The sequence below is a fragment of the Triturus cristatus genome, chromosome 1_2, assembly GCF_964204655.1.
Source record: "Triturus cristatus chromosome 1_2, aTriCri1.1, whole genome shotgun sequence".
Lineage (NCBI taxonomy): Eukaryota > Metazoa > Chordata > Amphibia > Caudata > Salamandridae > Triturus > Triturus cristatus.
Window position 1 is genome coordinate 663,445,610 of NC_140580.1, and position 19,044 is coordinate 663,464,653.

The following is a 19,044-nucleotide window of genomic DNA, read 5'->3' on the forward strand; positions in this document are numbered from 1 at the left end:
TCATTCCTGGTAACTTCGCTAAATACACTGCGGCTCGTCTGATACGCAATGATGCTAGGGTCATTTCGTCCTCCTTTCCAGGCACCGGGTCATATCTACAATCTATAAGAAGTTCCTTAAGCGCACGGGCACTAAGGAGTTTGGGTGTACGTGAATGCGCTGACTCTTGAAAAGTAAGTTTATTTATTCTGGGTGGCGTAGAAAAGATATTGGTAGCTCCTCCCGCGGCCCCATCTGGGGCGTCGGGTGTAAAAGGATTCGTCGAACGTGACACAGCAACTACAGGTGTGGACACAGCCATAGAAGTAGCTGTAGGAGCGGATACAGAAACAGATGTGCTTGCCGGAACTTGTGACTCGATTTGTTGCTGTAGGGATACGGGTACTGGATCTTGGCGTTGAACCTCCCTGGTATGCGGTCTATGTGGGGCGGAATTAGCATACTCGGGAGCTGCGTCATCTAAATATGAGGAAAGAAAAACATCTTCTGCGGTTCTAGGATGCCCCTTAGGATGTACCTTTATTGGGAACAATGGGGTTGGCAAGTCTTTTGGTGTTTCTGGAGTAGCCTTAGGTAATCCTTCGGCCAGAAGGGGATACATACCATTCATAAGGGCATTTCTTTGTCTGTCTACTTGTTCTGATTTCACTCGGATACCTTCCTCAATTAATAGATTCTCTCGAACTTTATTGGAATTCTCTTAACTCTTCTCTTCCTGTCTACGTGCTTTTTCTGTTCGTCTATGTGATTCTTTACGCCATAATTCAACGGCGTCTTTCTGTGACTGTCTGACTTTCCTTTTCCATAACTCTTGCTCGACTTTCATGATGCACTCTGCATCCCAGGTCCCCGCTGTGGGCCACCTCTGACTTTCTGGTAATCCCTTGGTGTAGTCTACCCATAAATCAAGAAATAATATAGCGTCTAAGCCATGTTTGTGATACATAAAGTGCCCTGGAGTGTCCCTAGGAGGAATAGGGACGGCTTCTTCGAGAACCCCTTTTCTGGTAGTGATCTGTCTTAATTTCGAAAAGAGCGGCATCTTGAGAACTGACCTTAAACTTGATTTTGACCTGATACTTGAATTTGAACAGACTTAATACAATAAACACGATAATGAACAGTCACTCATACCACGATATACAGAACATACTTAAACACTTTGAACATTAAACATTAAACCTTTAACTGAAACAACAATGATGATCGTCTGCATAACTAATCACCAAGCTTAATTCTCGACAATAACTAGACAATAACTAGACACTTCGGAATACTTCGGAATACTTGATATACTGCTAAACAGTACAGATACACTGCTAAAACAGTGCAGACCGGATTTGTGTACCCAAACCCGTCTTGACCGGCACAACCTATGTGCACGTCAGAAATGCCTCCCCAGCAATGGTACTCACCGGGTAGCTTCGGAAACGGAAGGCCTCAGTAACTTGAACTTGAACCGGACTGGACTCGACTCGACTCGACTCGTCGGACACTGGGCTTGACTTCGGACTGATGGGTCTCTGTATACCTCGGATCTTGCTCTCTCAGCTAGGCTCTGGTCGGGATACTTCGCACTTCTCACCGCCTCGTCTGGGTGTTGATCGCAGTCTCAGTCGCCCCCGCTTGACCGGAGGGAGATACAGGAAATCCTGCTGGTACGCGTTATTGTCCGTCCAGCTGTGGCAGGAGACCGGGCCTGCAACGCACCGCCGGCGCGTGAGATGAGAAAGTGTCCCTGTTCGGGCGCCATCATGTGGTAAATATTTCTCCTTTACCGGGACTGAATTTGATACAGGAACATAGTAAAATAGCTCAATAAAATGAGAGGCAGAATCCGTGGTATTAGAGGTTCGGAATGGGCTTTATTCCATTAATTCGATTATAATCGGTTGCTCCCAATGTTCCGTCACCACGAAGGTTCAGGAAGTGAAGCACACACTTTATTGACAAGAAATGACTTTTATAGTACATACATGACAATGAAGTAAATGCAGTAGGCGTAACAATTGATAAGGAAAATGACGAGTTGTTCTGCGTAACCAGAAATGGGTGTAATAAGGCGAAAAAAGGAACATAATTGGTTGTGATGTCATGTATAGGTGGATCTATAAGATAATACTTGGCATGGATGCGCGCGCAGCAGTCTGACGTGTAATTGACGTGTAACTAGGGGGTGAAGGGGACTTGACATTTAGCTCTACATGTGGAGACAAGAAGTCTGGGGGGTCAAGTCAACCTAATCCCAAATCATATCTAACATCCTATGTTTAAAGAACTATGTTATCCATAAAAGAAGGACTCTCGGACAGAATCTATTCTATACTGACTGTGCGTGCATGTACAAGCGTCTAAGTGTCTACACTAAATGCGAGGGGGTAGGAATATTCCATGGTAACAAGGCTATGAATTACTTGCATGAGGACAGAGAAGCCGGCCTTTTGCTCGGTAACTGGAAGAATGTTTACTTAAGCTACTAGGCAGGAATGCATCGGCTGAGGGGGAAGCAGATAATTCGAAGGTGAAATACAGTTCTTGGCAGAGAATAGGCTGATGTCAGGCTTCGTGAGCCGCGCAGAGAATGAGACAAAGTTCATGGTCACAGATGCAGGCTCAGACTGGAGCTTTCAGAGGCAGAAGGCAAGAAGAGTTTGATGACAGAATCAGGGCCTACTTGCCTGGACTGTAAAATGGCATAAGTGAACCATATAAAGCCGGTGGCTTTTCATACTTAGGAATGGAATATCCGGCCTATTCATGGCGGATCTGACAGAGGACATGTTGACGGTGGACGCACATGTGTTTGCGTCTTTATAACTGGAACTGGAGGGAACACACAGGTACTTGTGACATGCACATAGAACTGTTGGGGTCCAAGATAGGGGACATAACTGACCAGAAAAATCCATATTTCCACACATCTTATGAATGAGATGGGACTGTACAACTTCTAGCATACATGTCACCATTTTAGAAGAAGGAAGTGGGAGATTAATTACCCCCATTAATTTCTATTGAAGAAGAGGCCAGATGGGAAACGGCCACAGTAAAGCTATTTTGGCTTCAAAAATCGAGTCTTTCCCGCTGAAATCAGGTGTATTGGCATGTATGCTTATGAAGCGTGTAGGAATATGCGTTTGTTTTCCTAATGTCTTACACACTATTGTACGTTGGGTAATATGAAAGAGGAGCATGTTGCTGTTAAAACGAAAACCCTCACTTGCCTGGATGTGGTTAAAAAGGTGCAAGGACAGAGGATAGTTTTTACCTCCTGTCCTTGCACCTTTTCCACCCTATCCGATGGGGGCACCAGAATAAAGTTGTTTTTCGCTCACCTGGAGATAGTTTTATTGTCACTGTAGGTTTCTTTTTGCACTCTGCCCCTCGCTCATCATTATTACCATCTTGCTCATCCAAACAATGCCTCCTGGTTTTCATTGGAGAGTTGTAGCCCACACAAGGTACCTGGCGGTCCTTGTGTGAGGAGGGAACCCTATGATGAAGCATGTCACCTTCAGGTGAGTTTTAACAGCAAAGTGCCCTTCTTTCACATTACGAAACGTACAGTAGTGTGTAAGACTGTCTTTTTGGGAGCAGTACGTTTTTGGTAGGGTAAAATGCTCCTTTAGAGACCCTGTGTGTGGTAAAATTTGTTTTCCTAATGCCTTTAGAATTAGTCGTCCTCAAAGAATAGTGACGCGAGATTTCCGAGTCACACAAGAGTTGCACAGCCGGATACACATTTGTGAGTCAAGTAAACACGTAATCAGTAGTGTGACAGAAGTTTATCCATTTTATTTCCAAAGATTTCAATCCTTGTCCATCACGTCAGAGGTTCAAATTTCCTTTTTTTCACGCATTAAATCGCACAAGAATTACCCATCCGGGCCTATTCGCAGGCATGTTTGAGAAATTTGATTCTGTAGTAGGGGATCTCTGTGTATATTCATAATCATGTGAATAGTCCCGCCCATGTGCGTGGACCCAGGAGCACTTCATTAGATATATTCTCTTAAGTTGTCCTCTTCTGCAGTCCTGCATAGACACTTAAGAGATAAAGACAATAATGCAGCCTAAAAACAACTAGGCTACGCTGGCCATCACTTCATCCTGAAGTGAAAAAAATAGCCAGGTAACAGTTAAATTTAACTATTTTACTGAGTTTCACCCATAGAGAAACTCCCCCTCACAAAGATCCTTTGTTCATGATAGAGATGAAGGGTTGAACAGTCAAGCCCCGTAGGCTGTCATTATGTGTCTGTAAATGGATACCGTGCCTTTAAGAATCCTTCCAGAGACCCTCGCTAGCCCATGATGCACAGCCAAAGGCTAGTTACTTTCAGTTCTTTTTTCCGGCTCCTGCTAGCAGGACCCTGGAGCATTGAGCTCTACCTTGAGTGGTATATTTTTCAATAATTAAGCTTTCTAAAGTTAGTTTGAGTGTTTTACTCAACGTCTTTGGCCTTTTTCTTCCTTTTGCTGTCTTTTTTGGGCAGTTAGCCCACATTTTTCTTGTCAAAATGCCATCTTTATTCGACAAGTGCCCTGAATGTGGCAGGAATAAGGCCAAGTTGGACGCCCACAGAGTTTGTATTCTCTGTCTACCTACTTCACATGTTCCTGAATCCTGCGCCATCTGTAAATCCTTCTCCAGGAGGACCCTGCATGACCGGGAGAAGATTTGTCTTCAAGGCCTGGAGCAGAGAAGACAACAGGCTGCAGGTGGAACATCTGGGCAAGGAGAGAGCCAGTCCTCCTCCAAGACCCATGGATCGGCCTCTGGGGGGCTCCCCAGTCAAAAAAAGGCTCAAAAACGACGCCAGTCCCAGTCAACGTCGAAGGCAACAACATCGACATCAAGACCAGGTATGACGACGATATGCTCCCCGTCGACTCAGGGCTCTGGGACGAAGCCACGTCGAAGATCAAAGTCGAGGGGACGAACGTCGAGGCCTCGGGTGAGGTCGACGTCGAGGACATCCCGGTCAACGTCGACACACCATCTCCGTCGATCGGGGTCAAAGAGATATCAGCGCTCGCCATCGAGACGACACTGCCGCTCACCGTCAATGTCGAGAAGAAGCAGGTCGACGTCGAGGAGGTATCATCGTATTTCGACGTCAAGAGACAAGTCTCCTTCTGTGGTCAGCCTTTCAACGTCGACAGCCAGTTCTAGTTCACGTCTGCGCTCGCCGTCGAGGGGCAATACATCCAGGGCTCCCTCTTCAAGGTCAGCGCGCAAACGGAGAAGGGTGGTATCTGCCTCGAACTCGGAGTATTCCAGGACCTATTCTCCAACTAGGACACTGGAACCTGCTCCTGGTCAGCCTGTGGCAACTCGTCAGTCACCGCCTCCACGGCTCAGGACTCCTCCTCCTCCTAAAACTCCTCCGCCTCCTCCTCTGCCTCCTGCTCCTCCGTCTCAGCCACCTGCAGGACCTAGAAGGGCAAGGTCACTGTCACGACCAAGAAATCGCTTTCGCAGCCAGCACCGTTCTTCTACAGGGTCTCACTGGCACCGTCATCACAAGAGATCTCGTTTCTCGATATACTGGGGACACAGCATCCACTAGTGAGGGAAGATATATTCTCCCACATTATCGCACTCACCACCTCTAAGAGTGTCACCTGTTGATGACATTGCCACATTCCAGGAGGTTCTTGTGAGGGGAGCAGCGAAACTGGGCATTGCCTTGTCTGTGCCTACTCCCACTACGTCGGTGATTTTTGAGACGCTGCAGCAGAGGCAAGCCTCTCGCCCTCTGCTTCCTTTGGTACCCGGATTGGAGGAACCGGCGATGGAGTTATTCCTTACATCTTCCTCTGTAAAATCTGCGCCCTCGAGGCTCCAAAAGAAATACCGTCCCCCGGACTCTGACCCTACCCTGGATTCAGTCATCGTGGTGGCGGCAAGGAAGCAGCATGCTACGGCCCCCTCATCCACAGTTCATCCGGACAAGGAAAGCCGTAAGCTGTACTCTGTGGGGAGGAAAGTTTGCAACACTGCAGCAGCATAGATTAAGGCGGCTAGCTCTACTGCTCTGCTGGGCCGTTACGACCGTTCCTTGAGGGAGTTGGCTTGGAGAAGCGTGGGCAAGGCCGTCAGTCTGGACACCAACAACAGCAACAGTTTAATCGGCCATTTCAAAGACGCCAGTGGAGAGGAAGGTCTAACCAGCTGTCGACCCCAGGGAACAAGGCCCCAGCGGGTTCCAAACCCTGAAGGGTTACTTCCCCCTCTTCTGTTGCCCACTCCGGTGGGGGGAAGCATTCAAAATTATCTGGCAGAGTGGAAAAAGATAACTCAGGACAGTTGGGTGCCGAGTATTGTTCGCAATGGATACTGTCTATGTTTCACCAGCCCTCCTCCATCGATACCACCAGTTCGCTCTCAACACCGGCTGCGCGAGCTTCAGGTGGAGGCCGATACCCTGCTAAGGAAAAGGGCGATAGGACTGGTTCCTCCTACCCAGGTGGGACAAGGTCTATATTCAAGATTCTTTCTCGTATGCAAGAAGGGCAAGAACGAATTCAGACCCATTTTCGACTTACAGCAAGCGAACAAATGGATCAGCAGAGAAAAGTTCTGCATGTTATCCCTGCATCATATCTACCCTCGGCTGCATCAGGGAGACTGGCTATGTGCCATAGACCTGCAAGACGCATATTTTCATGTGCCCATAGCAAGGAAACATCGCAAGTTCCTACGGTTCCTGGTCGGCACCAATCACTACCAATATGCAGTGCTGCCCTTCGGCCTGAAGTCAGCGCCCAGGACTATTTCAAAATGCATGGCAGTAGTTGCAGCACACCTCCGGAAGAGCAAAATGTTAGTCTATCCATACCTGGACGACTGGATGATCAAGGCAGCCACGTTTCAGGAAGCACAACTGCATTTCGACAGGACGTACGTTCTGCTGAATCGCTTGGGTCTACACATCAATCTCTGAAAGTCTTTCCCGACTCCTTTCCAGTGTCTGCAGTATCTGGGAGCCTCCATCGATACTCGCAAGGCAAGCGTGTGTCCTTCGGAGGAGAGACGCATATCAATCCTTCGGAAGGCTCAGACTCTCATGACCATTCCCTTTCCGACGGTGAGGAAGGTGTCCTCTCTCCTGGGCTCCATGGCCTCGTGCATTTTTCTCACTCCTCATGCACGCCTCCGAATGCGGCCTCTGCAGGAATGTTTGGAGGATCAGTGGAACCAGAAAGAGGGGAGTTGGGAGGACAGGATTATGTTGTCACAGCAAGCCATCCAGTCTCTACGATGGTGGTGCTCTCCACACAATCTCCTCAGAGGGACTCCTTTCCACAAGGAGATTCCAACACAGACCATCGTGACAGATGCGTCTCTCCACGGCTGGGGTGCGCATTCGGATCACCTACAGATACAGGGCAGGTGGTCCCTGAAGGAGTCCTCGTATCACATCAACTTCCTGGAACCTCGAGCTGTTCACTTGGCACTGAAAGCTTTCCAGCCTTTCTTTCGCACCACTTCCATGCTTGTACAGAAGGACAACACTACAATGATGTTCTATCTAAACAAGCAGGGGGATCCCACTCTCGCCCACTGTCTCGGGAGGCCCAGGCGATCTGGCATTGGCTTCTGGCCAGGGACTTGACCAGCACAGTGACTCACCTCCCGGGTGTGCAAAATGCTCAGGTAGACGCTCTCAGCAGACTCTTTCCCAAAAATCATGAGTGGGTCTTAAACGACGAGGTGGTGCAAGAAATATTCGACAGATGGGGAACTTCGGAGGTCGATCTGTTCGCCACCGCGGAAAACAGAAAATGCCGCGACTTCGCCTCCAGGTTCTGCCAGCCAGGGACGCTGGGGAATGCACTGTGGATCAACTGGTCGGACAGCTTTCTCTAAGCTTTTCCACCCATTCTCCTGATCCCGAAAGTGTTGATCAAACTTTCCCAATCACGGGCCAAGATGATCCTCATTGCTCCCGAGTGGCCCTGTCAGTGGTGGTTCACCGATCTACTACACCGGTCTCTCCTGCCGCACCTTCGGCTTCCGTGTCGGCCGGACCTTCTCACGAAGTTCGGAGGGCAGATGGTGCATCCCAACCTCTCGTCGTTGAATTTGGCAGCATGGCTCCTGAGCTAGTGCAGTATGGACATTTAAATCTCCCTCAGAACTGTATGGAGATATTAAAAGAAGCAAAAAGACCATCTACATGGACTTCCTACGCATATAAATGGAAGAGATTTTGCATTTGGTGTGCCTCGAAGAATTCAGGTCCTACCTCCTGCAAGGAGGATGTCATTCTTCCTTATTTGCTGCATTTGGCTCAATCTGGCCTGAATTTTCATTCCATTAAAGTTCACCTAGCAGCTTTAACTCCGTATAGGAAATGTCCTTCACAAACTTCCTTTTTCCAACTCCCAGTCATCAAAGATGTTCTGGAAGGTTTGAAGAAAGTGTTTCCTCCCATTAGGCGTCCTTCACCTCCGTGGGAGCTTAATGTAGTGCTTTCTAGACTGATGCGGGAGCCTTTTGAGCCCATTCATAAGGCTTCTCTCCAGCATCTGTCCTGGAAGGCAGCTTTCCTTGTCGCCATAACATCGGCTCGCAGGGTGAGTGAAATCCAGGCTCTCTGTTGTCAAGAGCCTTACACGGTGTTTCATTCTTCTATGGTAGTCATGAGGACTCACCCTAAATTCCTTCCAAAAGTAGTGTCGGAGTTTCATATGAATCAAACGATTTCTTTACCCACATTTTTTCAACATCCTTCCTCTCCTGCTGAGAGATCCCTTCATTCTCTCAATGTTAGAAGGGTGTTGAAGTTCTATTTAAATAAGTCTAAGGAGATTCGTAGATCGGATCAGTTGTTTGTGAACTATGGCTCTGTCAGAAAGCCAACAAGACTCTAGTTAGTAAGCCTAAGGCTCACTCTACCAGAGGTAAAGCTGCTACAGTGGCTTTACTCCGTAACGTCCCTATTGCAGAAATCTGTAAGGCTGCCACTTGGAAGTCAGTTCATACCTTTACTAAACACTACTGCCTGGACTCTGATGCCAGGGCAGATGCTCAGGTTGGGCAGGCTTCACTGAGGAATCTATTTGCACAATAGTGGGTTTGTTTATTTCTTCCACCGCTGGGGTTTGTTGTTTGGGGATGGGCTTGCTATTCTATTCTATTCACATGATTATGACTATACACCGAGATCCCCTACTACAGAAGGAGTCGTTTCTTACCTGTAACTCCAGTTCTGTAGTAGGGGTATCTCTGTGATAGTCATAAGCAACCCACCCTCCTCCCCGGTGGATGAAACAGTATGTCCAGTATTTAGCAGACCTTGCTTTATACGCCTTCAAAAAGAACTGAAAGTAACTAGCCTTTGGCTGTGCATCATGGGATAGCGAGGGTCTCTGGAAGGATTCTTAAAGGCACGGTATCCATTTACAGACACATAATGGCAGCCTATGGGGCTTGTCTGTCCAACCCTTCATCTCTATCATGAACAAAGGATCTTTGTGAAGGGGAGTTTCTCTATGGGTGAAACTCAGTAAAAGAATTAAATTTAACTGTTACCTGGCTATCTTTTTCACTTCAGGATGAAGTAATGGCCAGCGTAGCCTAGTTGTTTTTAGGCTGCATTATTGTCTTTCTTTATCTCTTAAGTGCCTATGCAGGACTGCAGAAGAGGACAACTTAAGAGAATATATCTAATGAAGTGCTCCGGGCTCTATGCACATGGGCGGGACTATTCACATGATTGACTATCACAGAGATACCCCTACCACAGAACTGGAGTTACAGGTAAGAAACTACTCCTTCCTCCGTCATAACAAATACACTCAATGCATTTCGGTCATTCTGTGACCTTCTTCAGGGGTATCTATGATAATTAAAAATATGCGTCAACTTCACAGTGTACTCATACGGCAGACATTCCACTCAAAACCTTTGTTGTAAATCCATTACCCTTAACGTAATTCGTGCTCCATACTCCTAAAACATTTTTCACTCCCGTCTACTATAAACGTGCTCCCCACTACTTCATCCCAAACCAAATATTTAAACGTGCGCCCCGAACCAAAAGAGAGTGCATGCACGCCAAACTTGGGAAAATGATTCAAAGGAACTCGTGTATAATGAAGGGTGTGCTTCAGGTCTACTAAATGATATATTTAGATTTAGTCGTGCCTTGTAGCTGGAAATCCACTGACTAATGCAATCATGACTGTCTGAAAGTTTATACATATCCTCCATATTGTTGGCAACTGCTGGGGGCAGAGATCATTTCAGGGCTCAAGCTGCCTTGTCAACAGCAGATCATCATTTGGCTATCTGGTTTCTGCATGCAGGAATCCCGAGGCATGAGATTAGCCTAAAAGTCAGTCGTCTCCCGCCAGACTCTGTAGGGTTGACATGTTTGGTGCACCCGGGAAACATATGCCCGATGTCATAGATCTGTTCTGCTAATTATGAAAATTGATGACAAAACTAGTAGTTCTTGCTAAGTTTTTGCGAAAAGCATTTATCAATGCCAGTAGGAGTGGGTTGTTATCACCTTGTATTATTAGCTATAGATAAGTATTTTGTTACATGTAATCTTGCTGATTACCACAGTAGACAAGGGTTTTGATGTTGGCCACCCACAATGACAAACCCTTGGAGTTTTCACTGTGAAGATTCTTGTTAGGCCCTATTGAGAGGATTGTATATTATTTTGCAAACTGTATTTTACTACATATTTATAATTTTTTAACCGTATGCTTCATGGTTTCCAGTTTATGTGCACTTGAAGAGGTGTCAAGCAAATGATAAAGACTATAATATTTATTCCTTCATTGGGAAAAGTTATGCCAGATTGTAAAGGTTTAATCTGTTTAGCATAAAAGGTTAGAACAAAGCAGATTAGCATGACTTCCTTATTGTTAAAAGCAAAAATTAAAGCTACTTAGGATGGACTGTGTTAAAGCCTGTAGGCAGGTATTTTGTTACATGGAATCTCACAGATAACCGTAGTAGACAAGGGTTTTAGTAACCCACCTGAACAAACTCAGAGCATAGAAAATGTTCACTATGACAATCCTTAACTGGTTCTTCTGGGAGAGATTTTATATTGTTTTGACAATTGTAATTTTGTAGATATTAGTAATTTTGTCGCAATACACCTGATGTCTGCCTTGTGGGAAAGTTTATACCCTGCACAGTAGGTCCGAATTAGTTAGGGTGACACTCCATTGATAGACCATACACCTGGTTGTTTTGAAATGTTATGGTATAGGCTGTAGGCCTGACATATTTATTGTGGAAATGTATGTCAATAGGCATATACATGTGGATTGTTATTACTCTGCGTTGAATCCTACAGGTGGATATTTTCTTACATGGAATATCACAGATTACTTAGCAGGAAAGGGTTTTAGTGTTGGTTATCCCCTCTGACAAAGCGTGTGTATAGAAGATTTCCACTGTTAGAATTATTGTTATGTACTCTTAGAAGGGATACTATTTTACTTTAACAAATGTAGTTTTGTATACATTTATAATTTTATAACTATGCCTGATGGCTGTCTTGTGGTAAAGCTTAAGCTCAAAACAGTGGGCCTGAATTGGCTGTGTAACATGACAATAATATCAACTAAAAGCCTGTTAGAGTCACTAGGCAAAGGTATTTCAGATGCCAAAGGCATCTATTTATTTCTGTGTATTTTATTACTATGTAACACATTTGTTAAAGCTAATAGGGCTTTAACGGTGGGTTGTTTTTTCAATCTGTTAAAGCCTGAAGTCCTATATTGTGTTACATGAAATCTCACAGATTATCATTGTAGGGAAGGTTTTTGTTGTTGATTACCTCCTTTTACAAACCCTAAAGATAGGTTTGCATTGTAATATTTGTTGCTACAATCTCTTTGGAAGGCCCTACATTAAGTTACATACATCCATATGTACAAATGTGTATCTATAGGGGCTTTTGGGTCAGCCCTCTTCTGGCATTGACCTGCTGTCTGAGTGCCATTCACACTCTGTGTGCATCCATGACTGCTTATTGCAATGCTTATCCAAAGTCGCAGGATTCAAAATTAACATTGATAAATCACAAATGATTTACATGCCTCTTACTCAAAAGGAAAAAGATAAAATAGGATATTTTGTGGGTGGGGGGCCTCCTCCAGCTCACAGACTGGTGAAATACAGCGGTGTAATGGTGAGAAGAGGAGGGAATTCCATGTATAAAGCCAGGGACCCTAAGGTGTTCATAGAAATAGCAATACAGTTGCATAGAATTAATTAGTACTAAGTATTGTGGGTATGTTGAAAAGCAGCAGTAAAAATGGTAATTCTTCCTAAGCGCTTGGATCACCTTTAGACTCTACAAGGGAGGTCGATGAGGAAAGATCTTAGCAATGGCAAAAGTTTCCATTCATGGTAAAGTTTAGTTAAATCGCCTAGGTTGACTTTGTTGCTGGCTCAGATTTTACTGTGACTCAAGAAAGGTCGTCGTACAAGAAATGTAAGAATGTAGGATTTAGAATGGTTGGAGCTATTTAGAGACATGAAAGAGCAATGATATGATACCTTAGGCAGAAGTAAACATTTTTTACAACTGAGGCATTGGGTTTTAAGTTCTAGTACATTTTTTAGCGGTTTATGCTAGTTTGTGCAGCTTCAGGTTGTCTTACTTTACTTCTCGGCAGGCCTCTGTGATATGCCAGTGTACCAACAGGCAATGGTGACTTATTTACAGAGATCAAGAGAGGGAATATCTACATAGCAGTATTATTTTTTTCCAAATCTGATTGTTAAGCTTGAGGAGGTTAATAAAAAAGATTCTTTAATTATAGTATTACCCACCATTTAGGATGAAAACCCTATTTCTAGCGGTTTAGGTTCGGTGTTGGATGAACTTAAGGTTGAATGGAGATGTTCATATTTTATTTGGATGTCCCAAGCTGGCCTCCATTTGGCGGACGATGTGGTATTAAACACACACGGTGATGGGAGGAATGCTTACACATGGCCTAAACACTGGCAGTTGTTCCAGGTAGTATTCCAACACATTGTTTTTCACCCACTGTGCTCCTCTAGACAGAGGCCTGCCTTATGCAAATTAGTACTGACCCACTGCCATCTTAAGGGAACAGTCCATCCTGAACTGCCAGTGAGGGCCCTATCCAGAAGGTACTGGAAGCAACCCCAGATTGGTTTTAACCTTGTTAGGCCTCATCAGTGAGGTATAGCTTGAGTCCTATGGCACAGCAAGCAAGGGACTCCTGTCAGAGGGATACATTTGGCCACTTAGGATGTTACATCAAACACTCATTAAGTAGATCGGAGGAATGCTTGTAAGTAGTCTGAACCACAGGCAATCGCTATAGTTAGCATTCCAGCCCATAGAAGACTGCCTCGTGTTACTCAGTATTGACCCGGCTCCTCATGGGAATAGTTCATCCCGAACTGCCATGCAAGCATCTACCAACCCATCTACCAAAATGTATAGTTGCAGGGCCTTGTTAGGCAGCGTTGCTTTACTTCTATATTTTCCCATTTGTCCAATGACTGCCACCTCGACCACTTGCAGGGGTGTGTGTGTGTGTGTGCACTAACAGCTCAGCCCACTCAACATCAAGTGAAATGGGAGATGGCGGCCAAAGCTTTCCTAGCCCAATGGTCTTTGCACCCCTGATTATCCAAAAGACTGTTATTTTACTATGGTCCTGCTTGCCCAGCTTCCAAACAATGGTACATTTGTTTGGGAGGACAGGATCTCAATTCTAACTCCATTTCGATATTTTGTTAGATTTCTGCGAATTATGTGGCATTTAGTTGTTACGTTGATGTAGAAATATTTTTTCTGGGCTGCCATGATGTAATTTCAGTGTGTGCCAAATGCATCTATTATTGTTGGAGTTCTAAATATGTTAATTTTTTTGTAGGCACTGAACAGTACAGTGAGTACACGGGCTATGCAGAAACATACAAGTGGGATCGAAGCCACGAAGATGAGACACCCAGGTATGTTACAAGTCCCTCTGCTAAGTGTTTCAGACCCACAGGCCTTGTCAGATTCTATACATGAGAATACAGAAACGTGATGGGTGGAATGTTTGAATTAATCGCAGCCACTGGTAATTATTCGGGCCGCATCCCAATTCCATAATTGTTTGTCCACCATGCCACCTCGTACAGGAACCAGCCTTTTGCAACTCAGCCTTTGTCCTGCTCCAATATGAACAGTTCATCCTGAACTGCAAGGCCTGATTCCCTCTTTACAGAAACACTAGTAGCCCCAGACCGGTTTCAGTCTAACTGGGTCTTCTCATAAAGGTGCTGCTTGAGACTTACGTCACAGTGAGCACAGAACCCACTTCTGGGAATTCTTATCTCATTGAGGGCTACCAAAAAAACAATAGATGGAACGCTTAAATTAATCTGAGACACTGATAATTACACAGGCCACACCCCGTTCCATCATTTGATTCCGTACATGGTCATTATCAATCAGCACACTTTTTAACAGCACCAACTCTAGGGCAGTGCGACAGGTGCCGCCACACCTGTCGCTGACCTCAGGCGTGCCTTATTTAGAAATAATGAGCTTATTAAGCACCTGCTACAGAGTTCCTTGTGTGTCCAACAGTTTTCAGACCACATTAAAAATGTTAAAATAACTCTGGCAAATAATGTTCCTGCTGGAGAGAGACGATTAAGTAGCACAGAGGTTTAATATGCCTGCTGCAAAGAATTTGTAGCCCTCAGATCACCAAACTGTATTTTATGTGGATCTCTCTATAGGTTACTACTTTTGTCACAGACATCCTTTTCTTACATATTGTAATTTTTTTGTATATATGTTGCAATCCTAATAAAGCACAGTGAGCTATGAACTGTTATCAATGAGCTGCATGCCAATTGCATGGCATAGGTTAGAATATTATGTTTCCCCCCAGTCTTTCATCATCCTATTGTTGCTAAAAAGGTTCATTTTGGTAGAAATACATTCTTAATAGTAAAGCCAACCACAGTGGTGCATTTTAAATGCGGAGTTTGTCCTTCTCCACCCGAAACACTCCTAAAATATACTGCCTTCTGCTGTGACATTTGACTCCTACACCTCGTAATCCTCATTACGATGTAACATTTCCTATTTAGACATTTACACACGTATGATTCATTGTCTCTGTATAATGTGTTTGATGTTAAGTACTCTGACACCCTACACTGTTATGAGTAGCACTAGAAAACAAATGAAGTGCATGTGAGAGAGAGGCTATGGAGGGCTGAGAAGTACTGGTACTAGGGTAGCGTGGTATTGAGAGAATTCGTGGAGAAGGACGTTTTTGGAAGGGAGGGGGCAGTTGTGGTTTCCACAGAGTAGTACGGGGAAAAAAAATATAAAATGTCACTTACCTGGCTGCCGGCCGCCGCTTCTCCTCCGGCCTCTTCTGTTCTGCACACGGGCTTCCCTAAGCCACAACCAGCATGACAGGAGCGTCATGATTGGTCTGAGCGCCGTGATTCAGCGCTCAAACAGGGAGTGGGAGCCTGTGAATGTTCTCCACCCAGGCTGTGCTTTACGACCCAGTGGAGAACATGCTAAGTGCGCATGACAGTTTGGCCGGCCCAAAACGGCCAGCCAAACCGTCGTACCACTTAAGTGTCCCAACCGCTTATCCCCCTGCTGGCTGTGATGACAGCCCAGCTCCGTAAAACTGCCTCGGAAAAATAAAATGATAACGTGTTATCATTTTATTTTCCTTTTTCCTCTGCTCAAAGAACAGTGGGGCAGCACATTTCTGCCTTAGAGGAGGAGCCGCCACTGCCGCCATCAACGCTAAAGCCAGCCCTATTTTTTAAATGACATTAACTGCTTCAATGTAAAAGAAGTGAAGACCGTAAACCGGGATGTCATTGCTGTGACGTTACCGTAGGCCCAAAGGAACAGCTTCTAACGAGCTCTTCTCCCTGGAAGTTGGGACGCCTTTACCACGGCCACCACAAAAGGGCCACATGCGGTTCGCTGCGAAATCAGAGACAAATCCAGCTTTATGCTTATTGTCTCTGATGTCACCCAGAACTGTTTAGTAAAAAACGAATCCCATTTATTCCTCACTTAACCTCTACATTTGTAAAGGGTTTCTGTTAACATAGTGTCCTTTGGGGTTGTAGCTTCTCTCCTCATCACCTCTCCTGAACGCCATTAACTGTCGCCACCCCGCGCGTGCAGGAACTACCTCACTTTGTCTTACTGTGTCGTCCTCACCCCTCTCAGGGACGAGTGGCAGCGGCGGACTACTGAGATTGTTGCCATCGATGCGTTGCCCTTTCGAAATCATCTTGAGCAGTTTATCCCTCAGAAGATGGTGCGAGAGCTGAACAAGGTCGGTGATCTTTTTCTTACCCTGTGTGTTAATTCCTGTGCATACTATTCTTATGGCCCTGTTTTTGTCTGCTGCCCTCTAGTCTGCTTTTCATTAATAAGGCTTAAGGATGAATTTCAATTTTACTTGCATGAGGTGTTTTTCCGTTTTCAATACCATAAATCTACTGATTTAATTGCAGTCTAACTAAGGTTCCAAAATACTCTTTTCGGATGCAACTATTTTATGATCTACGTCTGAAAGTTGGGAGTAGCTTTTTTTTAGAGTGTAAGGGAAAAAAGTAATTCTAATTATCAGGAAAATTGTTTATTCTTATATTTTTCTGTACCTGCCTTTGCCACTGTCTCAATGCTCGAGTGTCAGTCCTTCTCTTAGCTTCTCGCTCAGTTCCTTTTTTGTTGGTCCTATTTCTCCATTGGCCTTTCTTTAAATTTAGCTTTACTTATCTTTCTGTCTATAACTTGTTCTCTTTTTGCCTCTCTTTGTTTATCAATGTATGTGCTGTTCCGTCTCTCTTTTTGGGTCCTTTGTTTCTCACTGCCCCCAGGAGTTTTTTTTTTTGGTGATGTGACATCTGACTTGTGCTGAGTTTGACATTTCATCCATGTTCCCAAGGATCTTTATTTCCATACACTGCATGATAAAAACATTAAAGCAAGGTACAACAAACAACAACATTCATCTAAAAGTATAATTTATTTTTCTGGTTGAATCTTTGTTCAATAAATTATTCTTAGCACGGTATGACTACTTTGCCTAAAACATTTGTTGAATGTGACTCCATATACTAGCGGGACGGAGAGATCCAATTCCCAGTTGAATTCTGGGGGTGCTCGTATTTTGCTGTGAAGAGAAGCATGATCCATTTTAGAGTTGAACAGACTTTTATTATCATTTTTCAAAAACAAGTCATGGAGCCATCACAAGTACTAATAGCAGTCTTGTACATGAGTCATATACGTAGATTGCAAAAGAGAATTGTGAGAATGTAGAAAACCCATTGTAGCGAACTTCATATAACACCATGCATTTATGGCTAAGGTAGCTAATATGTTTGGGTGAAGAAGACTGATGAAGGCGTCAACCCCATAGCTCAATCTGTGAGATTGAAATGTCATGAGCACCTACGTGTGAGGAAGGCAAGCAAGCACATATAAACTTTTCTCTATAAAGAGGATGGAAGAAAGAGTACTGAATTAAGGTGGAGGGATTTAATTTGCAGGACTATAAATAGTGACCCTCTCATCCTCACCACCAGTCCAACATAAAGGGTAAAAATGATTGCAGTTAAGTGACATCGAAGGGGGCGAGAAGAAGTGGACCAGTCATCAGCACAGCACCGCAAGATATTTATGTGGAATGATAAAACATTGGAGATTGCCTTCAAAGAATATATGGTATTTTATGGTTTTTTTCTTCCAGAGAAGGATGAAACAAACTTCAATTCTTTTGGAGTAATGTTTTGAGAAAAAGTGGCACTGAGTGCCCTGTGAGTTCAGAGGCGAAATAGGTGCCCCAATGCTCTGCATTAGGGGATTCCAGGAGATGAGAAGAGCCTTAGTCATTCCAACTCTGTTTGTAGCAGCAATGTAGGAATTCTGCAATACTGGTCGCAATTTCCATTCAGAAGTGCTTCTCATGATCAAAAAATTCTACAAATCCTACGAATCGGGATGGGGAATTTACATTTGCAGAGGGCCTAAGTCCGCAAAAAAATGTGATCCTGGCTCTGTATATCTGCTCGCTGGAGAATCATATGCATTTTGTCCCATTTAAGATATTGAAGCCCTGAATAGGAATGATGCAACTGGTGTTGGCTGTGTCCATTATACTGGAAGTGTTCTGCTAAAATTTACAGAAGCTCCAGTGAGAAATGTTGGTACAGTCCATTGCTTATATTCCAATCCTGTTTAGGTACCTGCTAATATATAACATGTAATGTATGCACCCGATCTTAAATGTGCATTACCACTGCAATAGTGACAAGATGAGTTCCTTAAAAATATTTCTCCCAAGCAGCCTATCAAGTGAATGTCATATTGAGCCTTACACTAGCATTGTGTCTAAAGCCCTCACTCAACCATCACTCACTAACCCTCAGATTTTGAGTCCCAGGTTTTGTTTTCAAGCACTGGCCACCAAAGCAGAGATTGTTCGTCAGTGGGAGTGCTAACTTTCATCTGCTTAAGCTGTTGGAACCTAAGTTTGTACCGGCTAGCGATGCCCTTTAAGTTATCCGGAAGCACAGTGAATGCGCAAGATACCTGGAGGGAGCTTCTCCATTGGCAGTAGATCAGCTGCATTTGAAATCACTGCAACTTTAAACTATCATGACACATGTATGACAGTAGTGTATAATAAGCATCACAGGTCCCTATTTTAAGACTATCTCTTACAGAAACTGCTTCTCCATCAAAACATTCCTTGCTTGACGGTCCGCATGTGTGTTTTTTCACTATTTCCCCTTCTTACATCTACCCATGCTTTGACAATCTTCTTTAGAACATAATGACAAAAAGGAACTAGTCCACTATAATTTCTTTTATATCTAAAAATGTGAATACATTATTTCATCATTTATATGCATAAGTTAAGAATTAGGAATGCTACAGTGCCCGGGAACTCCCCTGCAGACCACATAAACGTGGGCATGCTAGAATGTTTTCAGTATTCGAGAATATGCCCAGTGAACATAGT

General features: G+C 44.4%; 1 protein-coding gene across 2 annotated transcripts in view; it reads left to right on the forward strand.

The window, feature by feature from the left end:
- Window positions 1-19,044, forward strand: part of PARG (poly(ADP-ribose) glycohydrolase) — a 722,753-nt gene that overhangs the window by 577,243 nt on the left and 126,466 nt on the right. For both annotated transcript variants that reach the window (XM_085608405.1, XM_085608413.1), the window contains exons 14-15: window positions 13,903-13,981; window positions 16,239-16,347. In XM_085608405.1, the coding sequence (XP_085464531.1) occupies window positions 13,903-13,981; window positions 16,239-16,347 (188 nt within the window). The remainder of the gene's footprint in view (window positions 1-13,902; window positions 13,982-16,238; window positions 16,348-19,044) is intronic.